Genomic DNA, 18,650 nt, shown 5'->3' on the forward strand with positions numbered 1-18,650 from the left:
CCTTTGCTAAGCAGGGTCCACCTGGGTTTGCATTTGAATGGGAGATTACATGTGTGCACACTGTAAGTCAACATCTTACATGGGGCTAGGGATGAGCCACTCTGGGAAGAGCACTTGCATGCTTGCATACAGAAGATTCCAAGTTCCCCTCCCTGGCATCTCCAAGATAGGAGGGCTAAGAGAGACTCCTGCCTGTAACCTTGGAGAAGTCGCTGCCAGTCTGTGTAGACAATACTAAGCTAGATGGACCAGTGGTCTAACTCAGTTTAAAGCAGCTTCCTATGAAATACATATTTTCCTATGAAATACTATTTCTCAGCAAAGCTTGAATGGGTATTGAAATAACCCAATTTCCCAGTGCTCCTTACATGTGGCTTATAGTCACAGGAGTGTGCCACACATCAGAGAGGGGAGGGGAGCCTTGGGAGGAAGTAAGAGTAAGGAGGGGGAGGGACTGGGAAACAAGACAGGAAGTGGGCAAGAGGCAGTGGCTGTGTGCTAACTGCAAATACCACTGGGAGATGTAGTTCCCTCAATATCACTGACATGGGATCTGGCACATACCCACATGAATATGCCAGGCATCAGAGAAGGGAGAAAGATTCTCCTCTGCCCTGCTGCTGCCAGAGCAGGAAACAAAGATAATAGGGTAGGAGAGGGCCTGGTAATTGTGGTGGTTAGATAGATAAGAAGCAGGCATAGTGGGAGGCAGGGCGGAAGGAAGGTGAGATGACTTTTTTGACTGTAGTGCTCGCCTTGTACTGAGGTGAGCATTGTGAGCACACCTGAATCTGTAGTCTAACATGTGGCCAGACAGTGTTCAGATCCATCATGAATCTGTACCTTTTGGGGTCTTGAGCACACATGTGGCTTGAGTCTTTCTGATAAGGCCACAGCTTGCTCCAGAAATAAAAAATTTAGAACACACAGACAAAGGCTGAAAGCAGAGACACAACAAGATTCATGGCCAGCCTAAGAAATTGCAGCACCTGAGATACTGTGGCACCAAAATGCTGCCTTGTCCCATGACCCTGGTGGGGCCAGCCATTTTTCAAATTCAACCCTTGCTATCTTTGAAAGGTCACAGGCAACAGGGAGGAGGAAAGGTTGCTAGCAGCCTTAACTTTTCTCCTTAGGCTTCTTGCAAGCTTTTCAAGGAGTGTGAGGAGAGGCACTTCTCACAAAGATTTCAAGAGTCAGATAGGTCCCAAAGAGCTGCTTTGATGACAGCAGGGGGCATCTTGCTCCCTGCTGATGCCCCAATAATCTGCCACCTGAGGCAACTGCCTTGACTAGCCTCATGAAAGGGCTGCCTCTGAAATTGCATAGAGCAGCAAAGTTCTTTGAGGATGGAGAGAAATTATCTACAAGTGGAGATACTGTAAATAATATTCTCCATTTCCAAAATAGCAATAGCAGGTGCTGTAACAGGAAACCATGGGCATTTATGAGATGGTCTCTATAGGTGATGAGACTCAAACATCTGATCAAAACTTTCATTCTTTTCTTCCTGAGAATTCCAGTGAAGCAATGAAGCTTCATACATGATGATATGAAGTTTCAGAAATCCCTTGGGATTATTAGGGAATGTTTTGCAATCTTTGGTTTGAAAAGGTAGCATAACCTTTTCAAGGCAGTGAAGAAACGTATTTTCTCCACCTCCATTGCATCTGCTCAGTTTAGGCCAGCAGAGCTTTTTCATTAGAAAAGTTATTGCTTCACACATCCCCCAGTGTAATGGGGGAGGAACCATCTACAGCCTGCTGTGACCAATTTGCATGCCATTTTTCAGATAGTCTCTTGCATCCATGCCGATTTGGATGTCAGGATTTTGGCAGTTCCGGCAGATGTGCCTCGGGTACCATCTGGTCCTATTGTGTTGGATTCGTTTCAGTTGGTGCAGCCTGAGGATGTGGACAAGATCCTGGACAGTGTGTAGGCAACATCATGCACTGTAGACTCTTGCCCTTCATAGCTAATAAAATCTGCCAGAGAGGGTATGAGCAGGTGGTTGGTGACTATAATCAATGCTTCATTAAGGGAGGGCAGGATGCCATCATGCCTCAAGGAAGCAGTGGTGAGACCACTATTTAAAGAGCCCTCCCTTGACCCCTCCAACCTGAACAGTTATAGACCTGTTTCTAACTGTCTTGTGCAAGGTGATAAAGCTTCTTGTGCAAGGTGATAAAGCTTGTGGTGGTGTCTCAGCTGCAGACAGTCTTGGATGGTATGGATTATCTAGATCCCTTTCAATTTGGCTCCTGTTCTGGATATGGAACTGAAACTGCCCTGGTCACCCCAGTGGGTGACCTGTGCCCAGAGCTTGACAGGGGGAGTGCATCCCTGTTGGTTCTGCTAGACCTCTCAACAGCATTCAATACCATCAAACATGGTATCCTTCTGGATGGCCTCTAGAGTATGGGGATTGGAGGTACTGCTTTGGAGTGGCCTCAGTCTTTTCTTGGGGGTGGGGGGGTGGGGAATCCAGAAGGTGGTGCTGGAAGACTACTGCTTGACTCTTTTGCCATTGGCTTGTGGGCTTCTATAGGATTTGGTATTCAATATCTTCATGAAACTGCTGGGAAAAGCCATCCAGGGGACTTGGACTGAGTTGTCAGCAATTTGCAGATGACTCTCAGCTCTATCTCTCCTTATCACTTGATCCTAGGAAGAAAGTGGATGACCTGAATCAGGGGCTGGAGACAGGCTAATAAATTGAGACTGAATCAAGACAAGATGGAGCAGCTGTTGGTTAGCTGGAGAGCCATTTGGGATGAAGGGATTTGATTGGTTTGGGATGGGTTTGCGGTCCCCTTGAAAGAGCAAGTGTGGGAGCTTTTGGATGCACAGGTAAAGGTGGTGGCCAGAAGTGCTTTTGCACAGCTTTGATTAGTGTGCCAGCAGCTGCATCCCTTTTTCAAGAAGGCAATCTGGCCACAGTTACCCATAGGAACATAGGGAGCTTCCATATACTGAGTCAGACTATTGGTCTATCTAGCTCAGTATTATCTTCACAGACTGGCAGCAGCTTCTCCAAGGTTGCAGGCAGGAATCTCTTGCAGCCCTATCTTGAAGAAGCCAGGGAGGGAACTTGAAACCTTCTGCTCTTCCCTAAGTGGTTCCATCCCGTGCCCTAGTCATGTCATGGCTGGATTACTGTAACATGATCTGTGTGGGGCTCCCCTTGAAGAATATTCAGAAACTGCAGCTAGTGCAAAATGCGGCTTCAAGGATTTTATCCAGAGCTTCCTGTTGGGATCATATTACACCCATTCTGAAAGAGCTGCACTGGCTACCAGTTTGTTTCTGGGTCCAATTCAAGGTGCTGTTTTTGACCTTTAAAGCTCTTAGAGGTTTGGGACCTGGATATCTGACAGACCACCTGCTCCCAAGGGTTTCTGCCCACTTCACAAGATCATTGGAGGGGGCTCTGCTCTGTGTGTCAGTAGTGAGAGAGGCTCGGTTCTCGAGCACGTGGAACAGAGACTCCTCAGTCATTACCCTCAGGCTTTGGAATGCTTTTCCGACTGGCATCCGCTACTCAGCCTTCATCACAGTTTTTAGGAATCAAGTAAAAATGTTGGTCTTCACCCAGGCTGCCATATACTGATGAGAGTACATATGCATATGAGAGTACAGCAGCAATATAGGAAGATGCTGAAAGGCATCATCTCATACTGCATGGGAGGAGGCAATGGTCAACCCCTCCTGTATTCTACCAAAGACAACCACAGGGCTCTGTGGGCGCCAGGAGTTGACACCGACTCGACGACACACTTTATTTTACTTTACAGTTTTTACTGCTGATTTCTTTGTGGGGTTTTTGTGTTACTATTTTATAGAGGTTTTTAAATAGAGATGTATTATTTTATATTCATATTTAATATATCTGTACTTTTTGTGTTCTAATTGTGCATTGTTTTAATTATATTGTAAACTGCTTTGGGATTATTTTCATGAAAAGCGGTATAGAACAAACAATAAACAAACAATAAATAAGTTCTCTGCCTTAGTTCTGCTGAAGATATACTTGAAATTTAGGAACGTATTATGGAGATTAATGACTACAAGGAGGCAATAAGTTTTGTAAATTACTCTTATATTTCCAGTTTTTAAACAATATATTATAAAGCTATTGAAAACCTGGAAAAGTGTGTCCCCATAAATTATTAAATCTGAGCCCTTCTTTCATCAATATTTAATTGCCACTGGAATTTTTCCAAGTAGTATTGAATTACTGACCATACATTTTATTGTGGTGTGAATTCCACTTTGTGTGACTTTTTGAAGGTCTCATCTAAAATGTAAACATTCTTTTTGACTGTACTGGACAATGACTCAAACTCCAAACTCTTCAAACTCTCTGTTTAATTGTGTTCAATGGACCTGAATTAGGAAGGCAGGAAGGAATCACAGATACAGTACGTGATATAACTGGTCCTTTAATAGCCACCTCAAATTTTACACATATCCATTATCTAGTGATGATTAGGTATGTGCATGAAATGGATTTCATGTTTTGTTTTGAGCTTGAAACAAAATGCAGATGGCTGACATGTTTCATTGAAACAGTGATCCAACTGGCTGTTTCAACAGAACAAAACTCTAAATATTTTGAGCGTTTCAGCCATAGGGAACAATGGGGAAACTCAGAACACTGGTTCATTAGAACCAGCTAGTGGTTCGGTACGAGCAGTAGAACCATATTGAACCAGTTTGACCCGGTTCAGCCCAGTTCTGCATGCTTGCAAAGGGGAATCCAGTCAGGGTGGGTAAAGGGGGAACCCTATGGGTGGACAAAGGGGGAAAACCTATGGGCTTGAAAAAGGGTGGGTGGGCCCAGTTCAGCTCAAACTTGGACCAGCCCCCCTTTTGGGGAAAAGGGAACAATGGGGAAACTCCAAAGCCCCCATTGTTCCCCATGGGTAGCTCCTAGGGACAGCAAATTGGGTGTTACCTGCCATCCCATCCACACACAAAAATGGGCAAGCGGATTATTTTTAACACATTTTTTACCTTTCCCCCACCCACCCCCCCAGGATCCTTTTAACACAAAAATTTGTTTAAAGTTTATGGCAATAGGGAACATGGTAGGTAGCACCCATCATGCCCTACCACAAAACGCACTATAGTGCCCCTAGGAGTCACCCATGGGGAACAATGGGGTTTGGGGAGTTTCCCCATTGCTCCCCGTTGTTCCCTTTTCCCCAAAAGTGGGGCTGGTCCAAGTTTGAGCTGAACTGGGCCCACCCACCTTTTTTCAAGCCCACAGGTTTCCCCCCTTTGTCCACCCATAGGGTTCCCCCTTTGCCCACCTTTACCGGATTCCCCTTTGCAAGCATGAAGAACTGGGTCAGACCAGGCCAAACTGGTTCAATATGGTCCTGCTGCTCAAACTAAACCACTGGCTGGTTCTAATGAACTAGCTCACAAATTGGGTGGTTCTGCTCAAGTTTGGTTAGAACCTGAACAGTACCACCCAGAGCAGTTCTGTGCACATCCTAACTCAGAGTGCACACACAAGTTTTGCATTCCAATGCAATCTGCAATGCATTTTGCAACCCTGCCTTGAGAAACACTCCAGAAGTACACAGTACAAAGGAATATGTCCCTCCATCCCAACACAGAACACACATTTGAAACACAGTCAAATGTGCCCCCTCAAAAATCACTGACCCAGAATCCACTGACAGACATGGTGCCTATGCTGCAGTAACATCACTGGTACAAGTTTTCTCTCACGCACAGTTATGAGTCCCTACTTCCTAGAATTGTAATAGCTGCACAGCCTTAGCAGCAAGCATAGCCATAAGCTCAACTAGAGCATCGCCCTCCTTTGGCCTGTCCCTCCCCCCAGCCAATGGGGGCACAGTTGCCCATGACAGCTCTTGATTTGTATGATAACAAGTCAACCAAGCAGCAAGGAAAACTCAAGCCAATCATGCCAGAAAACCAATCAGCAAGGGAAAAACAGGCCTCCAAAATGGTGTTCAAAACATTGAAATGTTTCAACTCAAAACAGGGTTGTTTTGTTCCGAGCTTGAAAGAGGCCCTTTATTTAAAGGACATTTCATTTTGAGTTCAAAACACTAAAAATGTTTTGACATTGAAACATTTTGCACATGGCTTCACCATGCTCCCTCCCTCAGTGGTTTTTTAAACAACAACAACAACAACAACTAAAAACACATCTTTTTAAAGAGGTTTTTTAATGCTTCATAAGAACATGAGAACAGCCCTGCTGGATCAGGCCCAAGGCCCATCTAGTCCAGCATCCCATTTCACACAGTAGCCCACCAGATGCTGCTGGAAGCCACAGGCAGGAGTTGAAAGGGGCATGCCCTCTCTCCTGCTGTTACTCCCCCGCAACTAGTACCCAGAGGCACCCCGCCCCCGAGGCTGGAAGTGCCCTACAGCCCTCTGATTTGTAGCCGTCCATAGACCTCTCCTCCATGAAGTTATCCAAACCCCTCTTAAAGCCATGCAGGTTGTTGGCTGTCACCACATCTCATGGCAGAGAATTCCACAAGTTGATTATGCATTGTTTAAAAAATTATTTCCGTTTGTTGGTCCTAGATTTCCTGGCAATCAATTTCATGGGATGACCCCTGGTTCTAGTGTTATGAGAGAGGGAGAAGAATTTATCTCTGTCCACTTTCTCCACACCATGCATGATTTTATAGACCTCTATCATGTCTCCCTGCAGTTGTCTTTTTTCTAAACTAAATAGCCCCAGGTGTTGTAGCCTAGCCTCATAAGAAAGGTGCTCTAGGCTCCTGATCATCTTGGTTGCCCTCTTCTGCACCTTTTCCAGTTCTACAATGTCCTTTTTTAGATGTGATGACCAGAATTGTGCACAGTACTCCAGATGTGGCTGCACCATAGTTTTGTATAACGGCATTATAATATTAGCAATTTTATTTTCAATCTGGTCAGTCACCAACAGCTCAGATCCCATCAGCATATACTTGAAGTTGGGGTTCTTCGTCCCAATGTGCATCACTTTACACTTGCCAACACTGAACCGCATTTGTCACTTTGTCGCCCACTCACCCAGTTTGGAGAGATCCTTTTGGAGCTCTTCACAATCAGTTGTGGATTTCACTACCTGAAAGAGTTTGGTATCATCTGCAAATTTTGCCACCTCGCTGCTTACACCTGCTTCTAGATCATTTATGAATAAATTAAAAAGCACCAGTCCCAGTACAGATCCCTGTGGGACCCCACTTCTTACTTCCCTCCATTGCAAAAACTCTCCATTAATACCTAACCTCTGTTTCCTGTCTTTCAACTAGTTAGCAATCCACACATGAGCTTGTCCCCTTATCCCATGACCGCTAAGTTTCCTCAGGAGTCGTTGATGAGGAACTTTGTCAAAAGCTTTTTGGAAGTCCAGGTATACTATGTCAACTGGATCACCTTGATCCACACACTTGTTGACACTCTCAAAGAACTCCAAAAGGCTGCTCAGGCAAGATTTACCTTTGCGGAACTCTCAAAGAACTCCAAAAGGTTGGTCAGGCAAGATTTACCTTTGAGGAACCCATGCTGATTCACTCCCAGCAGGGCCTGCTCTTCTATGTGCTTTACAATTTTATCCTTGAGGATGCTTTCCATCAATTTGCCTGGAACGGATGTTAAGCTAACCGGTCTGTAATTTCCTGGATCACCCCTGGATCCCTTCTTGAAAATCGGTGTTACATTTGCTACTCTCCAGTCTTCTGGTACAGAACCTGATTGCAGGGATAAGTTATATATTTTAGCAAGGAGGTCAACAATTTCACATTTGAGTTCTTTGAGGACTCTTGGATGGATGCCATCCGGCCCTGGTGATTTGTTAGTTTTCAGTTTTTCCAGACAGTTTAGAACATCATCTCTCGTCTCTTCTATCTGGCTCAGTTCTTTAGCCGCCATCCCCAAAAAGCCTGGTTCAGGAACATGTATATGCTCAGTATCCTCTGCCGTGAAGACGGACGCAAAGAACTCATTTAGCTTCTCTGCAACCTCTATATCCTCATTAATAATCCCTTTCACTCCCTCATTGTCTAATGGTCCAACTGCCTCCCCGGCAGGTTACCTGCTTCTGATGTATTTAAAGAAGTTTTTGTTATACCCCTTGATGCTTTTAGCTAAATGTTCCTCAGACTCTCTTTTCGCCTCCCTTATTGTCACCTTGCCTTTCTTTTGACAGAGTTTGTGTTCCTTTCTGTTCTCTTCATTTGGACAGGCCTTCCAATTTTGGAAGGAAGTCTTCTTCCCTTTTATGGCTTCCTTGACAGTACCCGTTAGCCATGCTGGCATCTTCCTGGACTTAGTGGTACCTTTCCTCTTTTGGGGTATACAATCTAACTGGGCTTCTAGTACTGTGGTTTTGAGTAAACTCCATCCACTCTGGAGCGAAGTGACTCTCCTGATTTTCCCTTTCAGCTTTCTTTTCACCATACTCCTCATTTTGGAGAAGTTTCCCCTTCTGAAATTCAAAATGTCTGTGTTAGATTTCCTAGGTGATTCTCTCCCCACATGTATGCTGAATTTGATGGCACTATGGTCACTTTTCCCTAAAGGGTCGATGACACTGACATCCCGCACCAGATGCTGGGTGCCACTCAGAATTAAATCCAAGATTGCCTTCTCTTTGGTCGGTTCCAAGAACAACTGTTCTAGGGCACAGTCATTTAGCGTATCTAGAAATTCATTTAGCGTATCTAGAAAGTCCAAGGTTGCCTTCTCTTTGGTCAGTTCCAAGAACAACTGTTCTAGGGCACAGTCATTTAGCGTATCTAGAAATTCATTTAGCGTATCTAGAAAGTCCAAGGTTGCCTTCTCTTTGGTCAGTTCCAAGAACAACTGTTCTAGGGCACAGTCATTTAGCGTATCTAGAAATTCATCTTTGGTTATATCTGATAGGTTCTTTAGTTTTTAGTTTTTATCATTCTCAATTTTTAACTTTTAAAATAACTTTTAATTCAAACTTAATTCTGGTTGTAGTTTTAGCCTGACTTTTAACTTGTTTACTTAATTGGGTTAATTTTATTACTTTTATTTTTACATTGTATCTATTTTATTGTTGTGAGCTGCCCCCAGGCAGCAGTGTACTTGAGGGGCTGGGTATAAATATTTTAAATAATGAAATAAATAATAAATCCCTAGTGATAATTCTGTAGAAGTCTTGATGTCTAGCCAGTGATAACTGCTTTGTATAATTGCAGGAAATAATTGTTTTTTAAAGGGCTGCAGTGACTGCAAAACCATGATGGCCCTATGTGGAAATCAGTATGTAGAATCAACTCTTTTATGAATTCTCCTCTGAGTTGTGATGGAAGCCTTGTGTGCCCTTGCAAGTGATTCTACAAGGGCTACCATGTATGTGAACTGGGTGTTAGTTTGCTGATGGAAGATTTCAAAGAGACCATAAATGGGAATGGGGGATGAATATTACTTTGAGAGGAAGGATCAAGGAAATTCTGTAGTTCAGTGTACAAGGAACACTGTAGTTTTAGGATCTAAAGGAATCCTACTGAATAGTATCCACAATGACTTTCAGAGAAGGAGTTTTAGTGGTGGTGGTACTCTACAATGTTGCAAAACCAGTAGAGAAATAACAATTAGTAGTCAAACAGTTTGAAAAAGAAGTAATACAATACATTGTGTAACATCTTCCACTAAACTGTTTTGCACCGACAGACACCCCACCCCCACCCACCCCCCGCTGATCCTCAAGTATTACTCATGGATCATCATCACATTTATATAATATATTTTTATAAGATTCCAGTAAAGAGTGGAAAAATAATTGCCAAGGATAGTTATTTTCAAAAATGATGTTCTGGCTCACCAGGAAGCAAATTAAATTCTGCATAGCAAAGCTTTTCCATGGGCCTCAGGTTAGTGGAACATTTACTGTGGAACATTTCTTTGTGTAATGACCTTATGCAATGTCCTCCTGCTCATGCAACAACGTTACCACTGGTAAGGAGGTAACCTGAAATTACTTGGTTTGGGAGGAAACCTTATAGCTGAAATTTGGACCTCGTTATAACGTACAGCTGGCTGGAATAAAAAAAAGTGATTTTTTAAAAGTAGGCAGAGTAGTGATGGTGTTTGTGATGGTGGTTACATCTGCTACAGAAAACATTACTACTGAGGAGTAGGGGAGGGGAGCAAGGATACTTTATTCAGTCAAACTGACAGTATAATATTTCTTCCCAACAGCAACTTGCATGTATCATCACATGCTGCAGACCAGGTATATATTACACATAAAGCAAAAATAAAATAAAATAAAGATTAAAACATGCTATCCTAGAAGCAGTACAATATTTTAGATTTAGAAAAAAAGACTGGTTTAGAAAAGGGTTTTATCATTTAAATTGGTTGTAGAAATGGCTTTATAATTTTAGAATAATGAGTACAATGCAGCCATTTAAGCACATTCTTTAATTTCAATAGCACAGTTAAGCCTATGCCCAACTCCCTTTTATTGAGATAAATGAGGATTAGAAATGTTTAACCTTGGGCAGATTATGCCCAATGTATACAATGCATTTTTAAATGTGCTTTAGAAACCCACTACATTCTGTTATCCATACAGGCTTTGAAACCACCACTCTAAAACCATGCATCGACGGCACACCACCCTGCGGGAGAAAGGAAGAAGGCAGGCCACGCGAGGCCCAGCCTACATGTTCAATGAGAAGGGCAACAGCTTGACACCAGAGGAAGAACACTTCTTGGATTCCGCAGAATATGGCAACATCCCAGTGGTACGGAAAATGCTGGAGGAATCCAAAACATTGAACTTTAATTGCGTCGATTACATGGGACAAAATGCCCTGCAGCTGGCGGTGGGTAATGAACATCTAGAAGTTACTGAACTCCTTCTGAAGAAGGAACATCTGGCTCGTGTTGGGGATGCCCTCTTGTTAGCAATCAGCAAAGGATATGTGCGTATTGTGGAAGCAATATTGAACCATCCGGCCTTCGCACAAGGACAGCGTCTTACACTCAGCCCACTTGAGCAAGAGCTACGAGACGATGATTTTTATGCTTATGACGAAGACGGAACACGCTTTTCCCATGACATCACTCCTATCATACTTGCTGCTCATTGCCAGGAATATGAAATTGTCCATATCTTGCTACTGAAAGGAGCACGGATAGAAAGGCCCCATGACTACTTCTGTAAGTGCAATGAATGCATTGAGAAGCAAATGAAGGATTCATTTAGTCATTCTCGGTCCAGAATGAATGCCTATAAAGGATTAGCAAGTGCTGCTTATTTGGCTCTTTCTAGTGAAGACCCTGTCCTTACTGCTTTAGAGCTAAGCAACGAACTGGCGAGACTAGCCAATATTGAGACGGAGTTTAAGGTAATACAAAATGAAAATATGTCATTTTTTTCCCTGTGGCTGAACATGTCTATCATTTATTTTGTTTCGAAAAAATCTGCTGGCAACCCAGGAAATTTGGTAATATTCTCTTCATCCATACTGGAACCTACTGTCATGGTGCTTTCCTAAGGCCAAACTATACATTATGTTAATTGCATTTCCTAAAAGTGTGCTTTAGACTCTAAAGAAAAGGATGTGGCAAGTCTAGGTCAAGACTGTGGGACAAGGGAGGGGACTGGACCCCTTTCCCCTGCACCATTTCCCAAAGCTGCTTTTTGTTTCCAAATGTGCTAATTGCTACAAATATTTTGTAAGAAAAATGGCACAGAGAAAGGGTCTTTCTGCTCTTTCTTTACAACCTTAAGCATGCTATTCAAAAATGCTTTTAATGTAAAATGTAGTACTAATTTAGCCCTCATTGTTGAACAATGCTAAGAATAATAAGGGTTTCAGATCTTGTGACTTCTTGACGAGATGGAGGGATATGGACTACAAACACTCGGAAATAGACTTCCTAATACATCCTATAGTCCTGGCCCTAGGGGCATCATGTTCATCGTTATCAGGCCAATCAGGTTTGGTACCCAAGGTCCTTCTGGATGCACTGTTGGATCCAATACACAAAAGGTTGTAGTGTTTCCTATTGGGCTGAGACACAGAACCTTATCCCTCAGAACTGCCCAATGTTTTATTATTGTTATGGCTGCTTTGGAGCAGCTAGGATAACCGAAAAGGTAACTAGAGTTTAGCCAATAGATGGGAGTTCACAGATACATTTCTCCATTTATTTTATTTACAGAGGGGCAGTTGGGAGGGAGCAGTGTGTGACTCTTTGCCTGTGTGGCCACTAGTAAATGCTTTTCAAGCTTTCCTATGATATGTGCTTTCTCCGGAATCTGGAACTTGTGAAACAGTTGTATGATTAACAAAATCATCCAATGGCTTTGGATAAGCATAAGCTTATATCTGCAAGGGAAAGGAGCAGCATCTAGGCAGGAGTATAAATAAACTGTTTAATCCTATGAACTACTGCTTCATTACAGAAAACTAAACCATAGGAAAGAAAAACAAAGAGATGTAATTGGCTATTTTTAAAGGTTCCTTGGATCCTTTAATCCAATGGGAGGAGAGATTCAGTGGGGGGGGGAGATTCAGGGTAACTGACACAAACCCTTGATTTTTACTGGACTATAGTTATACATGTATCCATAGGATGTGACTTTTGCCCTTACACTCTAATATATTGTCCATTCTGACAATAAACTTGGCTTCAGCTTGTAGAAAAAATGCTCATACAAGCAGTCTTGCAACAAGATTTGCAGCTTGGCTTTTGTGAAAACTTCCAAATAGATTCCCCCACCCCCGCCCCCGCTCTACTATTACATTGTTCATGCAGGAAGTCTAGACTTCCCATACTGCTAGTCCAGACTTTCATTTTATTGAATTCAAGATGTTAAGTTGTATCCAGCAGAAGGAAAGATCTGATCAGTAGTGAGCTATTACAAATATCGGCAGACAATATAAACAGGATTTGAAACTCAGCAAGTGATGAACCAACAATACTGATATAAATACTGCCTTATAGCAAATAATTCCAAGAACCAAGTATCACACACCCACACACACATATTTCGATCTGGGGGAGATAGACACACTGTTTCCCCCATACTCCTGATCTAAACTGTCCTCCTGAAACTGCTATTCAGGAGAGAAAAATGCACAGCACAATAATTTGTGCAAGGGTAAAGAGTCAACCCCTTCCCACTATTCTGTGGCACTTGTTTTTTGAGAATGAATAAGCGCTGAACAGTGCTCACATGTCACATTTAGTCTGACCTTCCTTAACAGGATTCATTTTCAGAGACCTACTAATTATAGCTACGTTTGGATCTACTATAAGTCTACTTCATGAGATATGCAGGGGGGATACATTTACTCTTCATGAAATCAGCTTACATTTCATCAGGCACTGATGTCCTCAATAGCAGTTTTTCTCTGTTTGTGCTTATTTCTGCACTCACATATTATGAACTTGGCTAAAGCATCTTCATATTGCCCAATTATGGGCTGTTTTAATGATATAGGAAAGTACTTCATCGTGGGCATACACAGAGATGGTGAAAGGGGGCTCTCCCATTCTACACATGATGATCACCCAGGGCCACTTATATCTTTGAACTTCTCACTAGGCCTACATACTGAGCGACTATCATTTTAAACCATCAGATGGGTCTGTGTATTTGGTATGCATGTGAAGGTACAAATCCTTTTTTAAAAATGGCCCATGTTTTTAATATTGCTGAATTAGAAATACAAAAACATTATCTTGATGAATGTTCTTACAGTACACTGCTTTGGGGGGGGCATTATTTTGATTATATCTACAGCAGGGTGAAGCTTGTTTTCCAGAATTGTTTGGGAATGGCCCTGCAAAAGGGACATATGCGTTTCAGCAAAGGTGCTGCACTGGTTTAGGCATCGATGACTGGGGCAAAAAACCTCCAAAATAGAATGCCTTGACCAATGCTAGGGGAAATAATTTTTACTTATTTATTTTTATTTAACACATTTTTATACCGCCCCATATGCAAGCCCCTGAGTGGTTCACTATCTAAAAACACAACAGTTTAAAATACAGATGAAAACTCTAAAACTTTAGCCAGGCTTTTTGTTTGTCATTTAAAACAGGCATGTCCAGGTCCTTCTTAAAAACATCCTGAGAAGGGGAGGCTCTGATTTCGTTAGGAAGCTCATTCCAAAGTCCGGGGCAACCCAAGAAAAGGCTCGGTTTTGAGTTGCCAGCAACCAAGCCAGTGGCAACTGCAACTGGACCTCCCCATGCAATCTTAATAGGGTGGCAGGGTGCATGAAGAAGAAGGCATTTGCTTAAATACCTTGGACCTAAGCCATAGAGATGTTTAAAATAATGACTGCTAAAGCTGCAGCTCCTATTTAAATAGGACTTTAAAATAATACAACGTATCCAAAATTCTTAACTGAAATATTATTAAGAATCTTGAAATGCGCTCATATTTCTGCCTGCCTGTCTGCCTCCAGTTATACATTTTTAAAAGGACTTGGCAGACGTCCAGCAAAGAAATGAATTTTGGAAAGTTTGTAATAGACAGGTCTAAATTGCAAGGAGTGCAGGCTATTTATACATGGAGAAAATGTAGAGTCTACCAGGTAAAATAACAGTGAAGCCCATTCTGTAATAGAAATCCACCTCAGGTTCAGAACTATTGATTGTCTGGTCACGTTTTTCTGTCTGAGCATAGGTGCTAATCCTGGTCAATATTTAACGGCAGAAATCAGTATTTCATTCTGAATAGCTGTTTATCCTGATAGAAACTGGTTACTTTTCCCTGTCACAGGAATGTAGAAGTGATCAACATAGAAAGAAAGCAGGAAAGAAGGAGAAATGAGTGCAGTCAATTGGGGAATTTTTTGATATTTTTTTCAACAGCAGGATAGGATGTATTCCATCCTGAAAATTTTCAAGGATCCTACAATTGTTCTGATCTCAGCAAATTGTTCTGAGCTCACCAGTAAAAAAACCCTGTGGTTATTTCCTGTGACCCAGGATCTCGCTTTGGGGCAAATGAGCCATGAAATTCAAGAGAGACTTCCTGGAAAATTTCCCCCAATATTTTTATCAAAATTGTTCACGATATCAAGCCATTAATATTCCCAGAATCCAGGGGAGTAGCTAGGGGAGAGGGGTCCTGTGTTCACCCCTCTCTCTGGCAGCCCCTTGGAGTGAGGGAGATAATGAAGAAAATAGGGAGGGGTGGAGCTGGGGGCCCTTAGGAGCTGAGGGGCCTGGGTTCTTTGAACCCATTCGCTCAATTATCGCTACACCCCTGCCAGAATCACTTCCAATAGTCACCCAGAAATTGATGCCAGTGCCCAGAGGCTCCAATTCAGTCCAGGAGGTGTAGCAACCCCAGGCTGGGGTTGCTTTCCAATGGGATGAAGTGAGACAACAGTTTCAGACAACAATTGTGCCACTGTTGTGGTTGCACGCACCCACAATAAATCAAGCAGCCACAGGAATGTGTAAGATAAGCTTTTACTAGCAGAAAGTGAAGTCAAAGGAAAGTATCACCTTGCAATCGTCAGTCCATAAATTGTAGTCAGGGGCCAGTGCAACAAGGGTCAGTTCCGGGAGAGGGGTCAGTTGCCAGTCTGTAGTCCAGGGGGTGCCGAAGAGAGTCACGAGTCGATTGCCAGGCCAAGGGTCAAGAACACAGGAGTAATCAGGAATAAGGCGCACAACGCAAGGAGCTGGAACTGCACGCCCAAGCGGTCAGTTGAAGCCAGCGTGAGGCAGAGGGAGCGGTCCAGCTTTATTGTTCCTCAAGGTCCCACACCAGGTGAAGCCAATTAAGGCCCCTGCCTGCCTTTGGCCTGCAAATTCAGACGCCAGCCCTGTCAGACTTGGCAGCCAACCAGCTGTTTCTGTGTCGCCCAACACGCTGCTCCTTTCAGAGTTCTCTCTGGCATTGCACGTGGCTCTCAGGTCTGCTGCTTGCTCCCGGCTCCTCCCCATCTGAAGAAAGCAACTGCTCTCCGGCAAACTCTTGCTGTTTGGCAGCAGGTGAGTGTTCCGTCCGAGGGACTTCCTTCTTAGCCTCCTGCAGGAGGCTCCCCTTGGGGGACTGTGAGACAGTCACTTCCTCATTGGAGTCCTCTGAGTCAGACCACTGTCCGACAGCCACAGGGCAGTGGGTGTCTGGCCTCTGGCTTACCCCTGTGGGCGTCACCTAACCTGCCTGCTGCCACTCCACCTAATCTTCGTTGCCACAGATGCCCTTGCTGCCTCAACAATTTCCCCCTCCAGGTTCCACCTGAATCACCAGAAGCCCAGCACTGATGGCAGCCTCTCCTGAGCCCTATTCAGACATTTAAAATAAAACCACAGTATGCAGTCACCATGCTGAAAGTGGATCCAGGAGTCTTGCCCTGGCACAAGACTCACTCTCTCAACCGCACTTCTCACAGTTACTGAGGCTCTTCTCACGGTCAGTGAGAAGAGCCTGGAGAAGGTTAGCAGGGAGAGCTACAAGCAGGGAGAGGCTTACAAGCAGGCAGTCTGCTCCGGGCAGCCGAAGTGGCTGCCCACATGACTGCCAGCTCTGTTATGGAGCCAGCGGGGGCTGGGAGGATTGAGGGCCGCGCGGCCCCTGGAAGCTCCAGCATGTCCTGTGTGCATGCACAGGGCATGCTGGAGAGACCCCCAAGCTGGGAGGCTGCTTTTTAGCCTCCCGGTCAGGGGTCTACTCATGAGTTGCTGTGGCACGGAGCCACGGCGCAGCAACACAGGAGCACAAAGACGGGGTTAGTGGAGCGCTCGCTCCACTAACCTCAGCTAAGGGCAGGGGGCAATTAACCAGGTTACCCACTTGTAAACCACCGGGCTCACCTGCGAGCCCGGTGATTTATACAACCAGTAAAAATCAGGCTGGGCTCTCCTAGCCCGATTTTTGCTGGTTGTGAGAATAGCCCCACTGTAACATTAGTCTGAAGACATATCATTACTTTACAGTCTTGGAAGGAAGGTTTTAATTTCTCTGTAATTTCTGAAATAGACACTGAATAGACACTTGAGCTCCCTGTTGAATAATAATCTGTCATAATGAGCCGGGTTTTAAGCAAATAAAGAAGTTTACAATGATGTAGTGACTTTCCATCTTCAGGTCAGAAATTCAAGTAAATATGCTCTCAAAGAAGACACTAAGGTCACAGTCCATAAAGTCCCATTCCTACACATCTCCCATTGGATGAATGAGGTCCCAGGTCTTAGTGGGATGGACCCAAATATAACACTTTAAAATGCTGAATAGCTTTGGCATATATATATCACTATAACATTTGGCTTTCAGAGCTGGTTTTAAATTAAACAATCAAAATTATACAGCCACTTGGTAAAAGTTGTAAAAATGTGGTTTCTAACTCAGGTTAAAATGTGCCTTGTTTCATTTAAATGAAGAAGAGCAAATGTTTAAACCGAAAAGGGAAAACAAATCCACTTTCAGGTACAAACTTCTTGCCTTTATATTTATCAAGCAGTGTTGCCGAAGATGTTTCTTGCATGAATAAGTCAATTACATTTCTGTAATAGCTTGGAAATCTGTCAGTGAAGATTAAAAGGCAGCATTTGACCCAGGGCAGGAGGTATAAAATGTCACCTTCAAATGAAGACACATGTAGATATTTTCCCGATTGGTACCAACTGCAAACAAGCAGGTGGCTCATTTCTTAAATTAAGAAGTGAAATAAGTAAGAACAGCAAGTATGAAGATGGCTGGATGCTCATTGATAATCTCTTTAAATGATCATAGGGTTGAACAAACAACTTGATGGCATTGCCATTGTGAATAATCTTTCATGCAAAATGTCAAACCTTAATGATGCTAAATAAAAACCCAAAAATAAACCACTGAAGGTTCAACACCAGTAGATTCTTGCATTATTCTTGTTTCTCATTTGCAATATGCTGCTCACTACTGGTTACGTATCTTATTCTCATACAAAGTTCTGGGCCACTGCCTTTCTCCAAATGGCATTCAATCCACACGTTTCAAGATCACGTTGAGTCCTTATGATAAAGCAAGCAGCATTCAAATAATTTCATTTTGTAATCTTAGCAAATTGAATTATAGAATTGCAAAGAGGAACAGGATATGGTTTCACCAGTCAGAAATGGTATAATAAGATTTCAAGTCACACTCATTAATATGTGCAAGGCTTCCACCCACGCCTGCACACTGAGTCCACATGGTTTGTAAATACTACCATCAGAAATAGCATTTATGAACCAAGCCTGCTAGATGCCTGAATTTGCTCAGGGTCCTGCGATTGCATTTTTCTTCCAAGGTATCTTTCAGTAGGGAAGATTAAATTAAACAATCAAAATTATTCAGCCACTTGGTAAAAGTCTGAAATATTATTAAAAACCATGCAACTATATCTACCCACTTGAAATTGGAACATGCACTAATGTTAGTTCATAAGAAGCTCTGATCTGAAGCAAGGTGATATTTGTCCATTTAGTCATAAGGACACAGGGACATAGTAAGCTGCCAAATATACAGTCGGACCATTGGTACATCTAGTTCAATATTGTCTACACAGACTGCCAGCAGTTTCTCCAAGGTTGTAGGCAGGAATCTCTTTCAGCCCTATCCTGGAGATGCCAGAGAGGGAACTTGGAACCTTCTGTATGCAAACATGCAGATGCTCTTCCCAGAGTGGCTC

General features: G+C 43.2%; 1 protein-coding gene across 5 annotated transcripts in view; it reads left to right on the forward strand.

Moving 5' to 3' along the window:
* TRPC7 (transient receptor potential cation channel subfamily C member 7) overlaps nucleotides 1-18,650 on the forward strand; it is a 227,258-nt gene that overhangs the window by 25,146 nt on the left and 183,462 nt on the right. For 4 of the 5 annotated variants that reach the window (XM_053288511.1, XM_053288510.1, XM_053288513.1 and 1 more), the window contains one exon: nucleotides 10,592-11,369. The exons of the other annotated variant lie outside the window; for it this stretch is intronic. In XM_053288511.1, the coding sequence (XP_053144486.1) occupies nucleotides 10,617-11,369 (753 nt within the window). In that variant the 5' untranslated portion in view covers nucleotides 10,592-10,616. The remainder of the gene's footprint in view (nucleotides 1-10,591; nucleotides 11,370-18,650) is intronic. 5 annotated transcript variants of the gene reach the window in all.

The sequence above is a fragment of the Hemicordylus capensis genome, chromosome 2 (assembly GCF_027244095.1).
Source record: "Hemicordylus capensis ecotype Gifberg chromosome 2, rHemCap1.1.pri, whole genome shotgun sequence".
Taxonomy (NCBI): Eukaryota; Metazoa; Chordata; class Lepidosauria; order Squamata; family Cordylidae; genus Hemicordylus; species Hemicordylus capensis.